The sequence below is a fragment of the Sitophilus oryzae genome, unplaced genomic scaffold (genome assembly GCF_002938485.1).
Source record: "Sitophilus oryzae breed Bouriz unplaced genomic scaffold, Soryzae_2.0 scaffold_980_pilon_pilon, whole genome shotgun sequence".
NCBI classification, from domain to species: domain Eukaryota; kingdom Metazoa; phylum Arthropoda; class Insecta; order Coleoptera; family Curculionidae; genus Sitophilus; species Sitophilus oryzae.
The window spans coordinates 2,399,851-2,424,264 of NW_022147617.1; the positions used below are offsets into that span (position 1 = coordinate 2,399,851).

A 24,414-nucleotide genomic window follows, 5' to 3' on the forward strand; every position below is an offset into this window, starting at 1 on the left:
TTTGGTTTTGGGTTTGTGATTTTTATTTTTTTACGTAATGTGAGGGCAATGGTAATGCACATTTTGAAAATATGCTTGTTAACATACTAAGAAAGACTGCATAATTGGGTCGCATCATTCGTAATCATAAATACCAGTTTCTCCAGTTGATTATCGAGGACAAGATCGAGGGGCAGAAGAGGTCTGGGACGGAAAAAAATATCGTGGCTGCGGAACATAAGACAGTGGACAGGCATGCGTGATATACAGACGTTGATCCACACAGCCAGAGATAGAGAAGCCTTGGAAAGTGTGGTTGCAAACATCCGTTAATGGATAAGCAGAGAAAGAAGAAGTACCGTATGATCGAGAAAAAACGGCGTCAGCGATGGCTATGAAATGAAGATCGCTGTCATTTTATATGTAAATTTATATGGGAAATGTCATCGATCGTCATTTCCCAGCCAACTGGACGTCATTTTCTTTCGATCATACGGTCATATCCAATTGATAACGATAAAATTTGTGTTTTATATTTATATTTACACTACTCAAGAATCGTCCTTTTTATCCGATATTTCTGGAGAGGAAGCTTTAGGATTTTCTTTTTCTAATAAGTATAATACATTCAGCTTACCTAGAGTAGCTCTCTACTTTTATATAATATCTAACTAAATAATTATGGAGGTATTGCTCTCATTATATCATCGCAGTTGGGTTGTTCCAATTCTATAATTAGAGAGGTTGCACAGGGTTGCACTGTAGTTTAAATAATAATTATTAATATTTATGGATATAAAATTAAGAAAGTACATAGGGGTAAAATTTTTAAATTAAACAATATAATTAAGTAATAAACTAATCATTTATTATTCCTTTTAATCTACACATTCGCTTTCCTCTACTAAACATCGAGTGGTTACTACATGTTTATAAAATGCTGCAGAGTCTTTTGCCGTTCTTGGTCGCTCAGGGTCCGTAAAATTGACTTGGTAGAGTCCCAGTTGTATGCTAAACACAAAAATAAATATTTAGATATGAAAAAATAATAAAAATAATGAGTTTTAACAGAAATAAAGTGGGTATATACAGGGTGAGTCTTAAATAAGTCCAAATATTTTTAGGGAGCGTCTTTCGCGAAAAAACAAATTCAAAAATTTTGAAAAAATGTTTGCAAATTTTTAAAATGTTTAGTTAAAATACTTATATCTTCTTATGAAGATATTAAGTATTTATGGTTTTTATGAATGGTATATATATAGTAACATATTTAGTAGATTAAATTCACAAGAAAGAAACGACAATAAAGATAAACCCAGAATTTAAGCAAAAAAAGTTTAATATCTTGGTTATTTTGGACTTATTTGAAAAACGGCAAAGAGAAAATGTTTCTTTTGTCGAGATCTGCTAGCCCTGAAAATATTTGCATTTTTAAGACTCACCCTGTATAATTTTTGGTATAAACATACATAGTTTGTGAATTTATATAACCATTTTTAATATTAAAAATATACAGAAAACCCCCTTTTTAGGTAGAATGAAAGCGGTTTCAGGCGTTTGCATTTTGGCACCAGTGAATTATTTTTTTCAAACGTCATGAAACTATTCATTTTTTGCGGGGTGAAATAATATACAAGGTGTCCCAAGATTCCGTGGATATAGAACTACTACGTATTTTTAGAATCAAAATAAGTTCATTGTAGACAATTTACCTCTATACAAAAGTACTTCGTTGTGTTGCTTGTGTTCGTGTTAAGGGGCATCCAGACGGGATGAGCGAGCAGGAGCGAGAATTCGGGTATGTTCTATGGGAACGCTTAACTGGTGTGGACGGCTCTGCGAGCGAGCGAATGATTGCTTGCTCGCGCTCGACGCTGTTCCACGCCGTGTCGGTACATCAAAGAAAATTCGCGCTATTGCACGTTCGGCTTGGACGGGATTTTGTTTACCACGTTTGCGATCGAATATCAAAAATGGAATGGCCGAATGAAGTTGTTTTAGAACTAATAGAGGAGTACAAAAATCGCCAAGACCCGTAAGGTTATAGCTAGCCTTTCTCTAGGTGAAATTGCTTTTCGGTAATAGGTATCACTTTTCATTATTTTTATGTCAATTAAATCTAATAAGGTATTAAAATCTGTAAGTGACATCCCACAAAAGTTCTTAAATTTTCCAGAATCTTCTGTTTCAACATCGTTTAGTAAATTGTTACCACCATGAGAAACTCGATTTTTAAAGAGTTATGTTCCACCATCTCCTCTGCAGTCGTTTTCTTTTTTGACGTTTCAACAATTTATAAAATACAATGAAAGACGCACAAGCATGATTTTTTTAGACATTATGAACATGAAGTGCCACACACCGATCAACGCCGAACATACAAATAATCGCTAGGTCTGGACGGAAGCTGATCATGTGCTCGAGAGCAGCAGAAATCACGAGCGAATTTGAATAAATGTTTGCTCGCGCTCGTTACTGCTCGCTCATGTGGTCTGGACGCCCCTTTAAAGCACATCAAACTTTAAAAAATAAACACATTTTTAAAATACTTTAAGAACCGATATTCCATTTTTAATGATATTTGGGATGTTTTGCCTATGTTTTGCTAAGCGCTTTACCACTTGACTTTCACAAAAAACATTGATAAGGAATAAATAAATATACAAACCAAAACACCAGAAAAGGTACGAGAATGCTGAAAACTCTCCCCACCCCTATATAAATTCTAGTTGAAATAGTTTGCAGCTTCAATGACGACTGATTTTTTTTAATGTATTTTTGTCTTTTGTAAAAAATGCTTCTTCGCATAGTTTTTGAGAAAAAAATTGTGATTTTTTTTCTCCAAAATGGACCTACAAACTTTACAGAGTTTCAATATTCCGTGGATATAGAACAACTACGTATTGTTGGAACCAGAATAAGTTAATTGCACACATTTTACCTCTATACAAAAATGTTTTGTTTGTCAATTAGAAGGCATTAAACAAAAAGAACAACGAAGTTTACTTTTCAAGTCAGCTTCGGAAAAATATTGTTTTTCTCAAAATTTAGGCGTTGTGGCGTTTTTGACAAGAGACAAAAAATGTAGTAAATACAAGAAGGAACATTTTACAAAAAAATATCAGTTGTTTGGATTGGGGGTGGTTTTCACCCTTCCCATATCTTATTTATCCCTTATCACTGTTTTTATTTGTGAAAGTGTTGATGCTCTTAGCAAAATATAGGTTTGCTAACAAATCACAATAAACACTCCAAATCATATTCAAATTGGAATATCGGTTCTTAAAATATTTAAAAAAGTGTTTATTTTTTTAAAGTTTGATTAGAATTTAGAATGAGTGGGAGGGGTGTTAATCACTGCGACCTTACAAATTTATTGTGTCCCCTTTTATTGAGTTATAACTCATCATACAGCCCCAGGGCTTTGACAAAAGCTAGTATCTGGGACGGTTTTACAGAGGGTAGTTCTCCATCTCCAATATCAGTCGTACCAAAGATCATGGTACGAATGGTTGTCGTCTCAGCGCAGTCAATGATGAGGTGTTTTGGTGTTTCCCCATTTTCCCCACAGAATCTCCATTCGCCGTTTCCTTAGTTTCAATCTGCTGAGGTGTTCATTGAGGGGACAGTGTCCAGTTAAAAACCCCGTGACAATCTGAATTCAATTCTTACTTAAATCCAGGAAGATCTTTGATTTTTCTTGGTCGTAAACCCTCAGAAACTTCTTCGAGTGTCTTAGACCGTTGCAAGATTCCCATTCCAGGTTGCGGATGGCGTCTTCCAAATTCTTGAGTTCCGCTTTTAATTGGTTACCACTTTTCCACGCTTACCACGGTCCAGTTAGTGGGAGTGTTTCCTCCTTTTCTAGTTAGATCATTTGCTTTTTCATTGCCTTCTATCCCTTGGTGAGCAGGCACCCAGAGTAGAAGGATTTTGTTTTCTTTGCCTAATTTATTCAGCTTCTCTATGCATTCCTTGACCAATTTCGAATTGATTGATACTGAGTTGATCGCCTTTAACGCTGCTTGACTATCAGATAAGATGGCTATTTCTTGTTTACGACAGTTCCTATATAAGATAAATTGTACGCGCATCTTTCGATAGCGTAGATTTCTGCCTGTAGGATGCTAGGGTAGGTGCCCATTGGTCCGGAGTATTTAGTTTTCGGCCCAAATACTCCGATCCCGGTTCCCGCATTGGTTTTGGAAGCATCAGTATTAAAAAAATTCTAAATTCTAAAGTTTGATGCCCACTAACGGACGAACGAGGCACTTTTGTATATAGGTAAATTACGTCCAGCAAACTTATTTCGATTCCAAAAATACGTAGTAGTTCTATATCCACGGAACATTGGGACTCCCTGTATATGCATGTACCATGTAGTTTGTGTAATACATATAATAGTTTTGTTTCAATATACCCGGTTTCTATTTATACGATGTCTTCAAGAAACGTATAGTATCTCCCGTATAAAACGACAGATTTCTGTACTGTCTGTAAAGTTGCAAAAAAGCCATTATTCATTATTAAAAGCCAAAATATTCATTATTTAATAAATTTCTTTACCTTGGAGAAACTTTATATTATCATACATACTTATGAAAAATCGGTCTATTACATTGTATCTGTATACTTACTTATAGCCATATTGCCATTCAAAATCATCGGTTAATGCCCAAGCCATGTAACCAGTTAAGTTAACGTTATCTAAATATAGGGCATCTTGTAAATTACTAAGATAAAGCTAAAATTTTAAAAATTGACCATAGGAGATATATCACAATTAATTTACTATAATATTTTACTTTGTGATAGCGTCCTCTGGTTTCCAGATCATGTATAACAGTTCCATTATCATGATATCCATTCTCCGTGACAATTATTTCTGGTTGTCCATATTGATCACTTATCCATTTTACTAATTTTCTTGCGCCCCAAGGTACCACCTGTTAGTAATACATAATGCAGACTAAAATTTGTTAATTTTGTAATGACATACCTTAAACCAGCTTGTAACAGTAGGTTCCCAATCATCAGGCTGATAAACATTTGTTCCAATGTCGAGGTCTCTTGATGGACCTAGAGGTACTATATCTGGTTCGGAAATTGCCTATAATACGAAACATATTCATTAACGATATTTTAAAATTGCCTAAATGTGTAATGTATTAAAAAGTATAATGTGTGTAGCTTAGCACAAGTTAATTGAAAGACGTATATAGGAAGTCAATATATTGTATACGGGGTGTCAACCGAAAATTAAGTAATTAAAAAAAATATGACTTCAACTTGTAGAGGGCGCCACCTACATATCTTTAACTGGTTTGAAGAGTAATAACTTTTCGTCCCTACCTGTATAAAAGTACTGAGTAAAAAATATACATTTACGACGTTTTTTACGTAAAAAGGGCCCCATGGTAAAAATCGCTATATGTAATGGTTCTCGAGATATTTGGAATCGAAATTATCAATACCCTGTTATCATTGACATAAATTAAACATATTGACTAAATAGTTATTAGACTTAAAAACCACAAATTTGAAATGTTTTTGTGCCAAAAGTTCAACAGAAAACTGTTTACTGTTTAAACTGTTTAACTGTTATGACTAATTTAAAAAAATACAAATATTTGGAATTTATTATTTCAGTCAAATAATTATCTACTCAACCGTGTTTATTTTTTGTCAATAATGACATGTATTGACTATATCCATTCTAAATACCTTGAGAACGGTTACTCGTAGCGATTTTCGGCAAGAGACCTTTTTTACGTAAAAAGTCACGGAAATGTATATTTTTTCACTTAGTACTTTTATACAGGTACGGACAAAGATATTTAAAGGTACGGACGAAAAGTTATTACTCTTCAAAACAGTTAGTGATGTGAAAACCGCATCTCTACTTATTAACGAGCAACCCCATAACACAACCTGAAAATGGAACATGAAACGAGACGAATCTTGTATAGAGTTGTAAAAGCATTACGAACTCATAGTATACTGCACTTAATATGCATTTTACAATACTTATTACATAATATATTTGATTTATTACGCAGCAAATATGTTGAAGAAAGAAGTTCTTTAATGACAAAATTTGTGAGTGTTCTTTGGTATTGCTTTTTGTATTTATCAGAAAAAAATACTGTATAATACTATTGTAACTTCGGCAATTATAAAAAATTAACTACTAAATTTTGCTGCTTTTTTTCTTCAAAGAAAATTTGTTTTGTATATGAAATTAAAATTGTTAGTAAGTATACATACAGCAGCCATTGATGAAGTATAAATATTAACACACATAAAGTCAACTGTGCCATTGATAATAGCTTTTTCCTCTTCGGTAAATGTTGGAAGACGAGACGACTCATAACCTTCTTGAGCTGAGCGGTTGGCAATTCGTTCCTTCATAATATCTGGATAGTCTCCAAAATTGATTGGGTGGCCAAACCAACCATACTGAAATTAGAAGTCACCTTAGTGGAATACGAAATAATAAATATTATAGGGGATTAGTTCAATTATTTACCGTAAATAATAAATTCCTCTCAGCGGCTTCTTTATCGGCGTCAAGATCAGAAGCTGGTTCAAACCAGTTACTGTCAATCACCATTGTAACTCTACCTAAGGAAAGAATTCGACAATATAATTTTAAATAATTATATTAAGTGCTTTAAAAACAAATACTACAACATAATGTGTTAAAATCAAAGAAGTTTCTTTGGAGCCATTCTCTACTCTTTCTGTTTCCACATTTTTTTACCGATCGGTGTCGACTACTGTGTGCCAGAGGCTTTCACACAGAACCTCGCAATTAGTGGAATAAATTAGGGGTTTCAATTACACTTTATACTTTTTAGTTTACGATCATTCACAATATCTCAAAAACACAATTAAAATTAATAGAGTTTTCTAGCAACAGCTTGGGTCTGTTCCAAAACCCGAAACACCGGTGTTGGGCTGACACCGGCGCCCAAATATTGGCTATCCGGTGTTCCGGTGTCGACACCGACACCGGTGTTCATCTACAACACCGGTGGTCATCTTTACACCGGTGTTCATCTCGACACCGGTGTTGGTCTGGACACCGGTGTTCATCTCGATACCGGTTTTGACTACGACACCGGTTTAGAAATAATGTTAATTAATAAGTTCAAATAAACCTGATAATAATGTCGTATCAGTGCTTATTTTTATCGTTTATTAAAGCGCACCGACTTCAACTTAAAGCTTTCAAATTTAAATATATTTTTTTGCCAGACTAATCACTAAAATATAGTGGAAGCGTTAGATAAACAAAAAAACTAAAAAAAGAAGTAAAAAAAACAAACCGCACCATCAACATCGACACCGGTGTTGACACCGACACCGTTGTTGAACTCGACACTGGTGGCGAAATGAACACTGGTATTGAGATAAACACCGGTGTCGGGATAAACACCGGTGTCGAGAAAACACCGGTGTCAAGATAAATACCGGTGTTGAGATAAACACCGGTATCGATGTTGACACCGGTATGCCGACTGAAACATCGATGGTCATCAACACCTAACACCGGTGTTCAAATCTCAACACCAAACAGGTCTAGCTGGGGTAGTCAATTGTATCCATAGAGAAAGCCTAATACTTAGCTTATAATAAAACAATAAACTTTTGATTTCTAACGACAATTTTTATTGACGGATGATAATGGCTAAAATGAGATTCCCCGTAAATTTATTATAGAAGTATAATTAGTGGAAAAGTTAAAAGTTTGTTAACTTTTTCCACTAATTGAATATTACTACCACTGATTTTGACGTTGTGAATGCTTACTAGAGGAACAAACTTCTACGCTAATCGAAACATTGAAACCAATAATTTATTCCACTAATTTGGAGGTTCGGAATAAAGCTTTAGCGAAACGATTTAAGACTTACGCCCAGTTTCATAATAAAATATAAAGTACTTTAAAATCTTAAAGGAACTTTAAATTTAAAATTGCGTTCCATAATTAAACTTTAAGGTTTAAAGTCGCTTTAAAGTTAAAGTGCACATGCTCCCGCTTTAAAAACGCTAAAGTACTTTACTACTTTAACCGTAACCCTATATTTCGAATTTCGAACCTGTTTCGAACTCCCTATTTTTCGTTTCATCCTCGTGTTTTAACCCCTGTGGTTTTAGCTTTTGTGGATTTAGCAGAGAGAAAAGTGTTTGGTTAATTCTGTCATTGTATAAATCATTTTTTGAAATATGTTATCTTCATCCTCAAGTTCTAGTTCTGAAGAAGAAGAAATAGTTGTGAGGAGGCCAAAGATATATCCCAAAAGGAAAGATTACGTCCACGAATATGATGAGCTTGATTTCTTTGATAGGTTTAGGCTGACAAAGGCAACGGTTATCAATTTATTAGAAAAAATTGAAAACTTGATAGTGTTACCAACAAACAGGTATTTTACTATAATTAATTTACCACATATTTCTATATATAGATGTATGTTTTAGGGGCGGATGCATAGATCCAATGAAGCAATTGTTGCTTACATTACGTTTCTATGCAACAGGAAACATCCTACTCTCTGTAGGAGATTTTATGGGAGTGTCAAAAAGCTCAGCTAGTAGAATCGTGCAAAGAGTTTCTCAGGCAATTGCATCTTTGAGGCCACAATATATCAACATGTATGGTACAAACCAAGAAATGGAGGCAGCATGTGAAGATTTTTATAGAATAGCTCGGTTTCCAAAATGTATTGGTGCTATTGACTGTACTTTAATAAAAATAGATTCAGTAGGGGGAGACGATGCTGAAATTTTTCGATGCAGGAAAGGATATTTTGCAGTAAATGTACAAACAGTTTCTGATGCCGATTTAAGAATAAGGAATATTGTTTGTCGATGGCCAGGGTCTACACATGACCAAACTATATTCAACAACAGTAACTTAAAACAGCAATTTGAGAATAACATGTATGGCCAGTACTTATTAATTGGTGACAGCGGTTATACATTGAAACCATACCTCATGACACAACTGCAAACCGTGGAAACAGCAGCTCAGAATTTATATAATGAATCACTCATTAGGACACGGAATGTTGTGGAACGGCAGTATGGGGTATGGAAACGAAGGTTTCCAATACTTCGATTAGGTATGAGGTTAAAATTAGAAACAATTAGAAACATAATTGTGGCAACAGCTGTACTCCACAATTTAGCGCTGGCAATGGGAGAAGAATTTCCAGACGATTGGCTGGAACAAGAAGAAGGTGATGATATTCATGAAAATCATGTCAATTTTGATAATAATAATAACAATGGACGACAAGTAAGAGATCTGTTAGTCCATCAACATTTTGGCAGATTATAGAGCAGCACTTCAATATATATTTTAAAATAATGTTTTTTGTATTTAACAATTTATTGATTTATAATTTAACTATAATTATAAAGAATAAAAAATATGCATTTATTTAAAGGGACATTCATTGTTAAATATTGAACACTTCTTTATTTTGATTTGTTAAACTGTAACTGTTACAATGAATAAAATGTATGCATTTATTAAATAGAATATTATTTATTATTATCTGTTTCTATTTAATAATTCTTTATTAATTTTGATTCGTAACTATAAAGTGATGTTAGCTGCTACAGGTGAATTAAAAAATATGCATTTATTTAAAACAACATTTATTCTAAGTCTTTTTGTTTATGTAACAACTGTTTTTTTAGCTCTATTTCTAAATTTAACAATTCCATTTCTTTCACATGTTTTTCAGAGTTTCGAACTTGTGTTCTTTCGAACTCTTCTTCCTGGACATGCAGAAATTCAATTTTTTTTTTATAATACTCTTCTTTTGCTTGTAATGTTGTATTAGGAATGGTTCGCCTCAATTTCTTGTTGACAGGCTCTTTTAATTTCTTTGGAGTATAATTACTCCAGTCTCTTTTTTTAATTCCAGTTTCCATCTATAAATACATTGTAAGTATGCACATATATGAATAAATGAATTTATATCTTACTTTTTCATCCACAACAATGTAGCTAGCTGTAGCTTCTGTAGCCAGCTGTAGTCTACTGTAGCTAGTTGTAGCTTCCTGAAATAATCAATATCAGTAATAAATACATGCGGGGATGAATGCAAACTAAATAAATCCTAATACTTCTAGGTAATCATAAATATATTATATTATATAGGATACAGGAGGTAATTATCTCCTACTTTAGTATAGCATGTCCTCTATTGGTATAATAGATATTTCACGTATGAAGTAAATACTCGAAGTATTAACATTTGCTTTTTTTTAATAACATTAAAATTATCAACTTACACAATTTGAAGAGGATGGCTGTATCACTTCAATTTCAACTGGCTAAAAAAAAACTAAATAAGTAATATGAAAATGAATTGTTATAATACTTTACTTGTAATAATTCTATAGATTCCTCAATGTTGCCATCATTATTTATACCTTCATTCTCAATGAGAGGCAGCGTACAAACGTTCTGTAAAATATGTGTATTATGTATAATAACGCAGATAATAACATATAGCATTATATTCTTACGTCACAATCTGAATCCGTTAAAGGGGTGTAACCCACTACGGATTTTGGATTTAATATCTCCAGTACCACTGTTAACACTGGATCATCTGTTTTCAGAACAGCTGGGCCTCCCCCGGTACCTGTCAAATTATTTTTTTTTTCATTAGCATGCTTCCTCGCTTTTGTTTTCAGGTTGTCAAATTTGGATTTGATTTGTTCCATTTCCCTAGGTCGGCTTGATTTTGCATTGTAGCTCAGGAGTACTTGCTCCCACGCTTGCTCCTAAAAATGAAAATAGTTTAAATCTTCAAAAAAAATAATCTATATGGTATATACTTTACCCTTTCTCTGTGTGAGAATTTATTAGTCGTTTTATTCTCAATAGCGCCATGTTTTTTAATCTCTTCCACTAAAAGAAGCTCTTCTTCTGCTGAAAAATTTGTTGTTCTTGCCCTTTTCATTTTAAATATTTTAAATTTGATTTCGGAGGTATGTATATTATAACGGAAAAACGATAGAAAATTGACGCCAAGACGCTACACAAATAATCGATAAAACGATCTAACCTCAAAATAGACGTTTTTGACAGCCAGATCGTGTATTTCAGTGGTACCAAAATAAATTTGATAGGCAATTTTCACTTTAGTTAAAGTAACCAGGCCAATTGATTATGAAACCTATTTGAATTTAAAGTGGACTTTAACTTAAAGTGGACTTTAACTAAAGTGACTTTAAGGGTTGTATTATGAAACTGGGCGTTAGTTACAGTACCGTCTTGCATAGTAGGAATTTTTAAGTATAAGCGCGATACCATATAAACTTCTAGTTACGTCATCGAGGGCGCGATTATTAAATCCATTGTTACGAACTATATATATTTTCCGCATGCGATTGAGTTGGTAGCTTTGCTGTAAAAAATATTAAGTTGCTACATTTATTTATTTATCTCTTGACATTTGGATTCGTTTTGACACTTTAGTTTTATATTACGAGATTTTGGTTTAAGTGGGTTGTGTTATGATACTTTAAGCTTAATATTTTTTACTAACAGACCTGGCAGTCAAAAATAGTTCTTTTTTAAACCGCTTGTAGTGCGAGGCGCACAAGATGCTGAAGCAGCAGTTAGAATATTTTGAACGGAAAAGCGGTGACAATGACGTTTTACGTCCCTCCAGTGCTGTTAAATGATTTTGTTGATATGAATAATAACTGTTTATAAAAATGTCTATACCTATGTGGCGGATTCATCTTTAAGTTAAGCATTTGTTTCTTTGTTAGGCAAATTTGTATAACTGTAAATATAACTTCTGACAAGCAGTGTCCGTTTAGGTTTAACGCAGAAATGTTTACAAAAAATAACTATTTTATTTTGTAGATTTTCTTGCAGTGCAGTGGCTAAATACCCATAAAGGATTTTTTGGAGAAATAACTGTTTATATATTTAAAATAAATTAATTTTTGTTTCCTAAAATATTTGGCTAAAAGAAAATACGTAAAAGTGGGCAATGTTTTGTCGGCCAAGTTTAATGACAAACTAAATGTTTATTTGGTATGATTTATATAACACTTTTATCATATCTTGACTTTGGTTATTGTTTCTTTTTGAGAATTGTCCTATGAGGGAGAGAAAATTAAAGGAGTGTGACCATTAAGCTAAGAAAAAAATTTAAAAAATCAGAAAAATGAGCGATGCGACTTTTTATAGCTTTTAAGCTTTTTATATGCTTTGGAATTTATTTTCTTTATTTGTAAACTGAAATTAAAGAATATAGTTAACACAGGAGTTTCGTAGTAGAATTATCTTTGCTCAAGTATATGTACTTATAACATGTCCGTTTGTTTAATAGATAAATCTTGTTCGCTACGATATATGGTTAGAAAAAGCGTATTTAAAATAGATCCTAATTTTTTTGCGATTCAAATTCGTTCTATTTCAAACATAAAGCCTTAAGTTAAAAAGATTATTAAGATTAGGTAACCAGATAATTTGTAAATTAAAAATTATTTTTACAGGTTCCATATTTTGTAATAAATAAATGTTGTGATTTGGAAACTACTTTCTTCTAAATTGTTGTTTTGTGTCTTGAGCCCCGTCCAGATATAATGTTTTTTCCTTATTCTGTACCTGTTTGGTGCAAACGTATCAAGTAAAACATTGAGCGTTGACAAAAAAAACGGACTCTTATTTGAGTTAAGTCGGAAAATTTTTCTAGAAAACTGTCGGCAAGTTCCTCAAAACGGAAGACCGTCTACTTCCGTTTTAATTAAAACATGATGAAACGTTATGTTTTGACGGAGCTTTATACCTATTTTTCTTGCTAGTTAATAAGATTCTCTTTTTAAAATAGTGCCGTTCTGTATAATCTTACAAATATGTTATAAAAAAGAGCAATGTGATAATAGACTTATGTGATAATAGAAATTTTGTTTCATTAAGTTGTTATATTTAACAAATTTGCTTTATAAAATATTATTCTGAAAAAAATTACCTCCTTGTTTGGCTTTAAATTCATTTTCATACAGCCTGTATGCTTTTCCATGAGCAATTATGAGATTGTGTCCGCATATGTAATCCTTAGTACCAGGACCTTGTATATTAGGTGCCAAAGCACCAGATCCATATCTATAAATTAGAGAGGTATCAAAATTAAATAAAAAGAACAAAACAAGCAAATACTTTATTTTGTAAAAACTGGAAAAATATGGTCCAAACGATTTGTAATATATCTATACAGGGTGTCCCAGGCTGAGCGTGCATTAGAAGTTACTAGAGAACCACAATATCTAAATCGGAGACTTTTTGCACATTGTTTTAAAACGAGATCTATCGAATCAAAATATTTTGATTCATTTTTATTTTGATATTTTAATTCATTTTTTCAAAATGACGGCACTTTCCTATTTTAAATGGTTGCCCCCATTTTACTTAATATTTATTACATACTTTAATGCTCTGTAAAATTCTATAAATATTGACGTTAAACACCCTATACCTAACATTAACTGTTTTTGAGAAAAAAAATAGACGAAAAAAACTACATGCCAAAAAAATTTGTATAGCCTAAAAGCCAAATTTAGTGATTACCACAGCCACTGTGACATAAAGAGAAGACATGTGGCTATCTATTTCAAAAACTAAATTGTTAAAATGTCATATAATAATGACGGTAGCTGTCATGGAATTGAGCGAATAAAAAATTATCATAAATCATTTTTTTCAAATGGAAACCCACATTTTTCATTTCACTAGTAAAAATGTTTTCCAATTCGTTACCTTTTCAGTAAAATAAATCGTATGCCTAAAATAAATCGCTTTAAAGTTATTTAAAATTTAGTTTGAAAACGTATATTTTCCTTGATTTTATCGAGCTTCCTTTGATATTAAGTGTCAAACAATCAGACAATTCATTTCCATCTGTCAGAAAACGAATAATTTGAATTTCCTGTATTATAAATACTGCCTGCTTAAAAGTTGTATTTATAAAAAGTGTATTTTATAAAAATATATCTCGTATTTTCGCTCTTTAGTGATATCTAATAGTTATTTTATATAACTAATAATTATTAATAATATACCGGGTATAACGTATGATCGAAAAAAAACAGCGCAAAGTTGGCTTGAAAATGATAATCGATTACATACTGATTTTTGAACAAAGTGCCACAATATGACATAGTTGACATCTATTGTTGTACATAACTTGACGTTTAAAGTCATAGGCTACTAGTTCAATCAAGAAAAATGTACGCTTTAAAACTAAATCTTAAATAACTTAAAAACAATTTATTTTAGGTATAGGAACATGTATAGCCAAAAACTAACGAATTGAAAATAATGAAATAAAAAATCCGGTTTCCATTCTAAAAAAATGATTTATGATAATTTTTTAATCGCTCAATTCCATGACAGCTTCGGTCATTATTGTCACACAGCCACATGTCTTTTCTTTATGGCATAGTGGTTGTGGTAATCACTAAATTTGACGTTTAGGCTATACATATATTTTTGACAGGCTATCCACGTATTTTTTTTATAAATATAAAAGAAAATAAATATAAAAGATAAAAGAAACATATTTTCGCTTTTTCGTTTTTTTAAAAAATAACGAAGATATTTTACTTTGAAAATTTCAGAAAAAAAGATTTTTTGTTTACATTTTGAGAACCACTGGATCTTTTCTGTATGTCCCTTCTTTTATATTTAATCTACTACCTATGTTGATTACCGTTATAAAGATATTATGTTTTTCAAATAAAACTTAAAAAAAATCAAAAAATTTCAAATTTTCATTTTTTTTCGCGAAAAAAATCTCATAGATGTGCACCCTGTATTTATTTAAAATTAAAACTATAGGTCATTGCTATTACTAATTGCAGGTATCAGTTACTTAATTCATTTAAAGTTAATCTATTCTAGATTGCACGTGTATTTACCCATGTTCACAGGTTTGCTTTGGTTCATTGAACGTAATCCACTCTTTTACGTCATCACCAAAATTCTCAAATAAGAATCTAGCATAATCCACAAACCAGGTTTGCATTTCGGCAGTTAAAAATCCACCCAAGTCCTCCAAATATGTAGGAATATCCCAGTGATGCATTGTAACCAGAGGTTCGATATTGTTTTCTTTCAGGGCGGCTATTAATTTTTTATAATATTCAATACCAGCGGAATTAGATGAATTCACAAATCCTGAAAATGAAGTAATGTTGTTAAGTTTATTTGCACTATGTACTAAAAATCTTTTCAGTTAAAATAAAAATTACATACATATATTTCTGAGTTTTAGCAAGTTATAAGCGTAGTCCCTACTAAGAAGAAACATCTTTACATTTTTTTTTGGAGAAAACAAAACAGGTCATATATGAAGGACCGGCGGAAGAGAAATATTGCCACCGTATATCAACATGAATAATGCTCCCCAATATCAACATGAATAACAGCTGGCCATACTTCGGCAGCCGATACCTTGGAGGCGGACTGTTTTTAGTGGGTAACAATTCGAGTCCCACACTGTATAGGGTTCGTCTCTATGATCGTTTGTCACGAGATGGTGTTGGGAACGTTCACTATTCGCTTATAAAATGTTTTTAAACTACCCTTTTACCAAACAAAAAGTTTGGTACTCAAGTGCGATTTCTTCGTTTTGTTTAGCAGATCTAGAGGTGGGAATTTTATTTTTTTTATGTTCCAGAGGAATAGTTCCTTGAACTAGGTTTTTAGTTCACATAAATTCCCGACCGAGTTTCCGACGAACATTGACATCCCCATGGCTTGTTCATGGGTTGCTCTTTACTTTTGTCTAAAAAGTTAGAATATCTACTTCGTTTATAAGATATTTCTTAATTTGAGGAACCTAAAGTGAGACATTTCCATAAAATATTCAAAGAACGACCTAAAAATTAAAAACAATATTCACGACAATTCTCTGTAGTATTACGCCGGCGCCGGCCGCGGACAAGGCCGGATTCGCCGTTGTCGTCTTGTATTATATCTCTAAACTGCGGACCGAATAGATTCCCGTAAACTAGTCTTTTAATTAGTTCCTCTAGTTCCTCTCGTCCGGACCCGATAACATACGGTTGGCCATTCCCATTCCCGCCTAGCACCTGTTTACAATCGCACTCCTCGATCCGTCCGTGAACTATTTTATTTACTTCCTCTAGTTTCCTTAGGTCCTTTCGGTCCCGGATCGATAACATACGACTGGCACTCTCCACTCCCGCCCAGCATCGAGCTACGATTGCGCTGGCCGATCCGTCGCCGTTGGATATTATTATATCTCGGTCACAGTCTCGGTCCTCGGAATAGGTCCCGAAGAAATAGTCTTTTAAGAAACCGGCAATTAGTTCCTTTCGTTCTGGTGTCGGAATAGTTCATTGAAACTCGTTCGTTCACGAACTATTTACCTCTAGGCAGATCCAAGGTGATGGATATATATATATATATATATATATATATATATATATATATATATATATATATATATATATATATATATATATACTATGCTATATATATATATATATATATATATATATATATATATATATATATATATATATATATATATATATATATATATATATATATATATATATATATATAACCCGCTGGCAAGCGAACCTTTGTGTCGGCGTTTACATGTAAAGGAGTGAGTCGTTATGGCAATCTAGTAAGTCGGAGTGAGCAAAAATACGAAGTATTTATTACATAACTACTTAATCTGACGCTAGATTCCATGCGCTTGGGAAAATACTCGCCTTCTGTCTTTATTAACAAGAAAACCGGCACCCAAGACCAGAAATGCCGACCATCAGTATATGGTTATGTAATAAAGAAAAAATCAATTATTTATATCTGTAAACATTGATATCTGTAAACATGTATTTCTAATTAAATATTTACTAATTGATTAATTTAATTTTTTTGCTAATTAAATAGTTTTATTATCTATTGTTTTTTATAGCTCTCGAATATTTAATTTTAAGAAAATTTAAAATTTTATCAGATTTCTATCTCACTGCCACTTAATCATTATGATATAAGAGAGACAATGTATAAAGGTCACAAAAGTTACAAGGAATCATTAATATAGGAAATAATAATGAAATTAACTTTTTTACTAGTAAAACGACTACTAAAAAACAATTTTTCAAGACGTGCGTTAAAAATAGTTTTATTAAAAAAATTGTTACAATTATCTACTATTTGGATTACTAAGCAAATCAAGTTTTTTAATTATGATTATACAGAAATAAAGATGTTATTGATACTAATAATTTGTAACAAAATTGTTGAATAGTTGCTTAAAGAGAAACTAAATAAAATAAACTGACTTGGTTTTACATGAGATCTCACAACTTTTTATAGTGGAAGTATTGTATTGTGTGACATGGCATTTTTTTGCATTGTATGTTTTTGATGCGATTTATATTAGATCATATTATTAATCCAGTCACCTTGTACTCAAAAAATCCTTTTGGAGGAAAGTTTTGTGGTAGTTCTGATTTCTTCTATTTATTATGTTTTTTGGGTTGCTCAATTCGAATCTGATGTTTGCCAACAAAATTATGTGACATGCGAAAAATTTAAACCCTTTCCAATAATAAATAATTCTGCACAGATAGAAATCTGAACAATAATTACAATCCAACTACACTTTTCCAACGAATTGCCATGGTAAAACATTCAGATAATACATTTTTGCAGGTCGAGTTTAGTTCCTATTCTCTTTCTCTCTTGTCGTTTTTGATGACAACTCTGAGAAAATTGTGGACACCAAAGGCATAGGGAGATCGACAAGTATGTAAGGAAAGCAATCTGCTGCAATATCATTTACTGATTCCAGAGGATGCCGATGTCCTTATTGCGAGAAGCACACGTTGTCCCCTCTAAATAATTACGTAACAATAAGGGGAGGATATTTCTAGCCGACAAACCTATGTTCTGATACTATATTAATCCTTAAATTATATTAATCCTTCACGCAATAAATAAGTGAGACACAACTTCGGAACATTGGGATTCTTCAGTTTAACTAGAGGAAATAAAAAGTTTTACATAAAAATAGTAAATTGAAATACGTCATTAATGTTTTTAAAGATCCCCAAGCAAACTCAAACGATATTGCTTTTTAGTTGTAAACTTATTTCTAATGGCTCTATACAGGGTGTCCCAGAAATAAGTGCAAATATTTTAACTGGTAGTATAGTTCAACCCCAGAAACACGCCTATGAGGGTTTTTTTTCGCGAAAAAAAAAATTTGATAATTCGAAATTTTTGGGAAAAATTTTTTGGATTTTTTTTTAGTTTTTAGTTAAAAAACACAATTTCTTGAAAATATGGCAACATAGATATTAGATTAAATTTACAAGAAAGAAAATCCAGGAAAGATCCTGTGGTTCTCAAAATTTTAGCAAAAAATATTTTTTTTTGGAAATTTTCAAAGTAAAATAACTCCGTTATTTTAGACTTATTTGAAAAACGATAAAGAGAAAATATGTTTCTTTTATCGAGATCTAAGTACAGACAATACATATCTTCGTCTTATAAAAGTAACACATAATATTGCTTCACTGCACGATAACATTTACTAAGAGTTTCCTTTCAAGTGCAGCAGGGGCCACTAACAAAACCACATATTATGAAAAACAAAGAAATTCAAACGAGTGGGAGTGGAAAAGCACATGAAAAGGACTCGTTCCAGTGCTAACAACCTTTAAGTCGACACCGGGTTTGACACTGTAGTACATTCTTGCAGATGCAAGAAAGGCTGTCAACACAATTAATGCAGGAGGACAGGAGGACTGTAAACAACAACATTATAAATTTAAATGCGAGTGGGAGTGGAAAAGCACATGAAAACGACTCGTTCCAGTGCTAACAACTTTAAATCGACACCGGGTTTGACACTGTAGTACATTCTTGCAGATGCAAGAAAGGCTGTCAACACAATTAATGCAGGAGGACAGGAGGACTGTAAACAACAACAGTTTATCAACATAATATTATAACAGTAGTCTTTTTCATTTTTTTATTACAGCCTTAAGTTTTTTATGAAGGAATTTATACATATACTAAGGGCTGGCAAAGGTTAGTCTTGGGTCGACATTTCCATATGTAAGAAGAGTACAATGCGTTTATAATGCCCTGAACAAAGAGAAAACAGTAAACACGTTGCCAAACGCAAGAAATAAATCGAGAAACTGCGCACATTGCTAAGAGACGTGGAAGGGGATATAGCAGATTTGTCGTAGTCCACCGGTCGACCCAATCAGTTAAATCAGTACCACATCAGTATCTAAAGCTCTAGGGATAGGTGTACATCATGCGTTCAGCTTCACGATTTAATTACGTCTCGCGATACTTTATTTGTTTATTTATTAACGAGTAGTAATTTTTCCCAGAGCTTGAAAATTTTTAAGTGCAAGTTAAAAACGACTTTGTTAAAAATAAGTGGAATTGAGTTGGTATTCGACAATGGTCGCGCTATTAGAACTCTGTATTCAAAATGAATCGATATCTCAAAATCTATTAAAACTAATTGATTACAGTAACGATATCCTTATAATTCTATTTTAGATGTTCAGAAACATATCTAACGATTTTATCTAGTTATATTTTCGAAAAAAAAGTCGTTTAAAAATAAGCGGTTTGCGATCGTGATTTTACTTTACCTGACAGGGAAAGGCGTACCGGCAACGCCGCAACAGCACACCGTCGCATTTCTCTCACTCCGACTTAATAAGATCCCTATGCGATTTACTTCCACACATGTAAGTTCCGACCCAAAAGTTACAGTTGCCAGTACGGTATACATCCGGTCTTCAGTGAAAAAAATCACTTTTGAAGCGATAGCTCAAAGTACGCTAATCTTGAACCAGCGCTAGCGCCTCATCGAATTGGCTGAGAAAAAAAATATACCGAACTGAATTTGTAGGAAAGTTTGTCTAAGTTCATTTTGTATATAGCTAATATTTTTGAAAAATTCACATTTGTCGAGCAAAACAAAAATTTTTGGAATTTTGCATTTTTTCAATAAGCAAAAAACAGCAAAAATTGAAGTTTTTAATCTTTTTTCCAATTTGTTTTTAAACGAAATTTTATTAGAAAATATCAGATTCGGATTCCGCGCCCCAAAAAACATGAAGAACAAAACAAATTAGAACTACCCCAAAACTTTCCTCAAAAAATACAATTATTTGACTAGACTAAGTATATAGGTATACATATATATGTACAGGGTGAGTCAACGATAGAGCAAAGTCCATTATCTCATTTGTTTCGAGGTTTACAAAAAAATATTAAATATAAAAGTTATAGAGATGGTTAAGATACACATTTTAAAATTATTATACAGTATACAGGGTGCTTCAAAAAAACGTGGCGAATATAACATATGTTTTTTTAAATGCAACACCCTATTTTTTATTTTATTTTTAGATTCGGTGTAAAATTCCATTACTTTTTTATATACCTAAAATTAATAGTTTTTGTTATATTTAAATTTATTTAAACAAATGTTAGATTGCAGTGGGTTAAAAAATTGTCAATGATGGCATTGATTCTGAAGTTGGACAACTAAAATTTGGTAGGAGAATTTTATAGAGATATAGAAAAAGACCTATGTTAAGATATTTTACTTAGATGTTACAGGGTGTTCAAAATATATTTAGGAATTTCAACTAATTAAAATTAAGGAATTTCAATTTTTTTAAATGGTACACCCTATATATTATCATTTTTTCTGATAGATTTTACCAAACTCTTCAACTTTTGTTAAAATTGTCATATACCTATTTTTATTAGTTTGCGATTAATTCCTATTTTTTCTATTTTTACCCATATTTTTAATACAATTGCGCTATAACATACACATAACACTTGTTGCCATGACAAAAAGTAATAATTATGACAATTTCATGTCTGTTAAGCAAGTTAAGAACAAAATGTGAACTTTAGTTTAATTTGTTGTAATAAGTATAAATGGTAGAGATAACAGATTTTCTTGAAATTAATTAGTCAATGTGAATGATATACACGGACAAGCTTAGAAAACCACATTTTTTGGTTCAGTACTATTTATTATATAGTACTTTGCTAACTACTATAAGGATAGATGTATATTATCTAGAAAACATCTTCAGTGTGTAATGGGACGGTTTCGTGGCAGTAGTAATATTGGCTTTACCAAATGAATTATAAATCAGAATTACTACGAGAAAAAAACTATACTGTATGTCGAAGAAAATTCATATATCAGTAGTCTTTAGCAATTAGGCAATCTAATATTACCCTAATCTGTGGCTATTCGCCCCGACAAAAAATCCCAAGTGGCATCTTTCATAATATAGAAATACACCGAGAAATTCACTTATGCGATTTAGTTTATTTGAGTAAAGTTAATTAATTTTAACTAATACCAGCAATTGTAACTAATTATGAAGCTACTTGTTAAAGGTAAGTAATAAATAGTTTTGTTTTGTCATGGCAACTATGATTTTATAGGGTAATTGTATTAAAAATATGGGTAAAAATAGAAAAAATGGGAATAAATTGCAAACTATTAAAAATAGGGATATGACATACTTAATAAAAGTTGAAGAGTTTTTTCAAATCTATCAGAAAAAATGATAATATATAGGGTATCCCATTTAAAGTAGTTGAAATTTATAAATATATTTTGAACACCCTGTATCATTTAACTAAAATATCTTTACATATATCTTTTTTTTCATCTCTATAAAACTCTCCTACCAAATTTTGGTACTCCAACTTCAGAAACAATGGCACCACTGACAATTTTTTACCACACTGCAATTTAACAATTATTTAAATAAATTGAAATATTACAAAAACTAATAATTTTAGGTATATAATATTATATATAAAAAAGTTATGGAATTTTACGCAGAATCTAAAAATAAAATAAAAAATAGGGTGTTGCATTTAAAAAAACATATGTTATAGCCGCCACACTTTTTTGAAGCACCTTATATACTCTATAATAATTTTAAAATGTGTATCTTAACCATCCCTATAACTTTGAGTTTGGTTTGGTGTGTTCTCCGTTTTTTTCTAAAGCCTGTCATTTTTGACATATGATACAAACATCTGTTTTTTTTAAATGGAAACCATAGTTGGCCATGACTTCATAAAAAGCGCCATTTTTTAAGCTTTTCAGCGATATAAGCTATAATACACACTATCAGTTAACCGGTATCAGTTAATACACCGGTATCAGTTAAAGAGGTGGAGAAAATGGAGGCAGATCCTCCAGTCTCCACCTCACGGATTCCTTAGCCGGAGGCAAGCTCCTCGACTGTGAAGGGCGGCACGGAGGGCCAAACCGTAGAAGGGTGTATACCATCGGAAGAAGAACTGTTGTCAGAGGAGGATGCGCGTCAGAGGGGAAATACCCTGTCTCCTCTACAACAGGGGTATGATGGGTTATAGACTGTGTGATGACTCAAGGAAGGGGGGCACAATAGATCTTTAAGGTCGCAGTGATTAACCCCCCCCCCCCTCTTACTCATTTTACATTCTACAACACTATTAGAAACTCTCTAGTTACTCTGCAATATAAATATGCCCAGAAAGATATGCCCTGTTCTCAAAATTCTCATTTTGTTCGAGAGTAATAAGAAAAACGTGAAAATTTAGAATAAATTTATAAACGGAACAGATTGATTTTCCGGTCTGTTTTCTTTGCGATATTTATAAATTCTCATCATTTGCTCATTCAATATCTTTCGTTCTCGGAGAGCGTCCTCCAAAAATAAGTTCTAGAGCATTTTGCACTATATAATGTGCTACTGTAGTTTTTTTCAAAACTTGCAAAAACTGAAGGCAATTTTACAAAACTAACATAATAAATATTTAAACAAAACAATAAATTATCTTAAATTTTTGGTTATCACGACAAACAATATATTTACTTTGAATGTGATAGACAATGATTCAGAAATAAAACTAAAATAATTTCGGACTTCCATTGTCTTTATTTTTTATTTTGCTTACACAACATTGCGGTCAGAAGTATCACTGACCGTTATCAGTTGGTTTGGTTACTTGATAACGGCCAGTGCTACTTCTGACCAAAAGTTGTGTAAGCAAAATAAATAAAAGACAATGGAAGTCCGAAATTCTTTTAATTTTAAATAATATAATATTATATATAAATGTATAGGAATAAATTTTACTTTTGCTATAAATTAGCTTAAATTAATAAATACAAGCTTATAGTTTATTACCTGTTGGTAAAACTCTAGACCATGCTATCGAAAACCTATAAGTATTTACACCCATATCTTTAAGCAAAGCAACATCCTCTTCCCACTTGTTGTAGGAGTCACAGGCTACATCACCATTTTGATAAGAGTTTTTTTCTGGATATAAATGGGTTGATCGATCCCATATATTTTCTCCTTTTCCATCGGCATCCCAACCACCTTCGATTTGATAGGCAGCAGAGGCAGTTCCAAATTTGAAATCTTTTGGAAAACGTCGATTGCTAACTACATAGTCATCAGCAATGACACTACAATGCATTCGTTAAAATTATGTTATAAATATTATTTGGTTTACTTACTACGAAACTGCCAAACAATATAATATTAAGAACGTTCTCTGAAACATCGTTACAGAATGAGTGTATAAAAATGTATAACTGCTTACTCTGAATGGAATTCTTATATCTTAAGTAGTATTATGTCATCTCGTAAAAAATATGGAAATATTTATAAGCAATCATATTTGAAGTATTTTGATGATATATCAATAATAATGCAGTTATCTATAAGAATATTGTTTATAACGTGTTTATTATAAAGTATCTTATTATTCTATTAAAAAATGTTATTTAAATACGATAATTAGACTTGAAGTACCCCTCAAAAACATGCATATATCTTAAAAAATGAAATATAATTTCAGTTTATTTTATTCATTAACATTATAGTTAGTTTTAATTAGTAACCCAATATTTCTGAAAAATATATTTACCTGGTGCGTTTCAAAAATGGCTCACCCCTATTACTTTTTTATTTTTTCAGTTAAAAAAACGAGATTTGGTATGTTAGTATATGACATAAATTAGGATTGATTGACTTATTCAATTGTTTTCGGTCACTTCTTGTTTCACCGGAAATGACTACAACTTATGATTTTTAAATGGCACTCTCGGTATTCTTTTACTTTGCTCGATAAAAAATAACACTCGAATAGAATCACATATTATTATATTATAACTGAATAGAATCACACATCAAATTCATAAAAATCTTTTGATATTTTCGCATATGGTTTACTTGAAATTATAACACTTCAATATACAAGAGTAGTTGTACAGACTAAGTTTTAAATAAGTGAAAATTTAAAAAAAAGTTATTCAAGTTTGAAAATTA

At 31.9% G+C, this 24,414-nt stretch overlaps 3 protein-coding genes across 3 annotated transcripts; 1 reads left to right on the forward strand and 2 right to left on the reverse strand.

Moving 5' to 3' along the window:
• Window positions 1-825: 825 nt before the first annotated feature.
• LOC115891337 (myrosinase 1-like) lies at window positions 826-23,808 on the reverse strand. The gene is made up of 10 exons (XM_030911785.1): window positions 23,601-23,808; window positions 23,263-23,549; window positions 14,941-15,199; window positions 12,996-13,129; window positions 6,509-6,603; window positions 6,247-6,438; window positions 4,979-5,089; window positions 4,785-4,925; window positions 4,617-4,723; window positions 826-990 (listed from the first exon to the last, which is right to left on the reverse strand). Exons 1-10 carry the CDS (start codon window positions 23,645-23,647, stop codon window positions 858-860), a joined length of 1,506 nt encoding a protein of 501 aa, XP_030767645.1. The 5' UTR covers window positions 23,648-23,808; the 3' UTR covers window positions 826-857.
• On the forward strand, window positions 7,293-9,524 carry LOC115891338 (putative nuclease HARBI1). Its single transcript, XM_030911786.1, has 2 exons — window positions 7,293-8,408; window positions 8,464-9,524. Exons 1-2 carry the CDS (start codon window positions 8,212-8,214, stop codon window positions 9,323-9,325), a joined length of 1,059 nt encoding a protein of 352 aa, XP_030767646.1. The 5' UTR covers window positions 7,293-8,211; the 3' UTR covers window positions 9,326-9,524.
• Window positions 9,632-11,748, reverse strand: LOC115891339. The gene is made up of 6 exons (XM_030911787.1): window positions 10,848-11,748; window positions 10,528-10,788; window positions 10,385-10,465; window positions 10,291-10,332; window positions 9,982-10,056; window positions 9,632-9,927 (listed from the first exon to the last, which is right to left on the reverse strand). Exons 1-6 carry the CDS (start codon window positions 10,965-10,967, stop codon window positions 9,649-9,651), a joined length of 858 nt encoding a protein of 285 aa, XP_030767647.1. The 5' UTR covers window positions 10,968-11,748; the 3' UTR covers window positions 9,632-9,648.
• Window positions 23,809-24,414: the final 606 nt, after the last annotated feature.

What these genes read in the sequence shown, in the direction of transcription:
- LOC115891339 (XM_030911787.1), bottom strand. Translation starts at nt 10,967, where the DNA reads ATGAAAAGGGCAAGAACAACAAATTTTTCAGCAGAAGAAGAGCTTCTT. An exon ending in AATTCTCACACAGAGAAAGG is followed by an intron (nt 10,789 to 10,847) that starts GTAAAGTATATA and finishes TTTCATTTTTAG; the next exon opens with GAGCAAGCGTGGGAGCAAGT. An exon ending in TAACGGATTCAGATTGTGAC is followed by an intron (nt 10,466 to 10,527) that starts GTAAGAATATAA and finishes CATATTTTACAG; the next exon opens with AACGTTTGTACGCTGCCTCT.
- LOC115891338 (XM_030911786.1), top strand. Translation starts at nt 8,212, where the DNA reads ATGTTATCTTCATCCTCAAGTTCTAGTTCTGAAGAAGAAGAAATAGTT. An exon ending in ATAGTGTTACCAACAAACAG is followed by an intron (nt 8,409 to 8,463) that starts GTATTTTACTAT and finishes TGTATGTTTTAG; the next exon opens with GGGCGGATGCATAGATCCAA.
- LOC115891337 (XM_030911785.1), bottom strand. Translation starts at nt 23,647, where the DNA reads ATGTTTCAGAGAACGTTCTTAATATTATATTGTTTGGCAGTTTCGTA. An exon ending in ATACTTCATCAATGGCTGCT is followed by an intron (nt 5,090 to 6,246) that starts GTATGTATACTT and finishes TTCGTATTATAG; the next exon opens with GCAATTTCCGAACCAGATAT. An exon ending in GAATGGCAATATGGCTATAA is followed by an intron (nt 991 to 4,616) that starts GTAAGTATACAG and finishes TTTTGTGTTTAG; the next exon opens with CATACAACTGGGACTCTACC.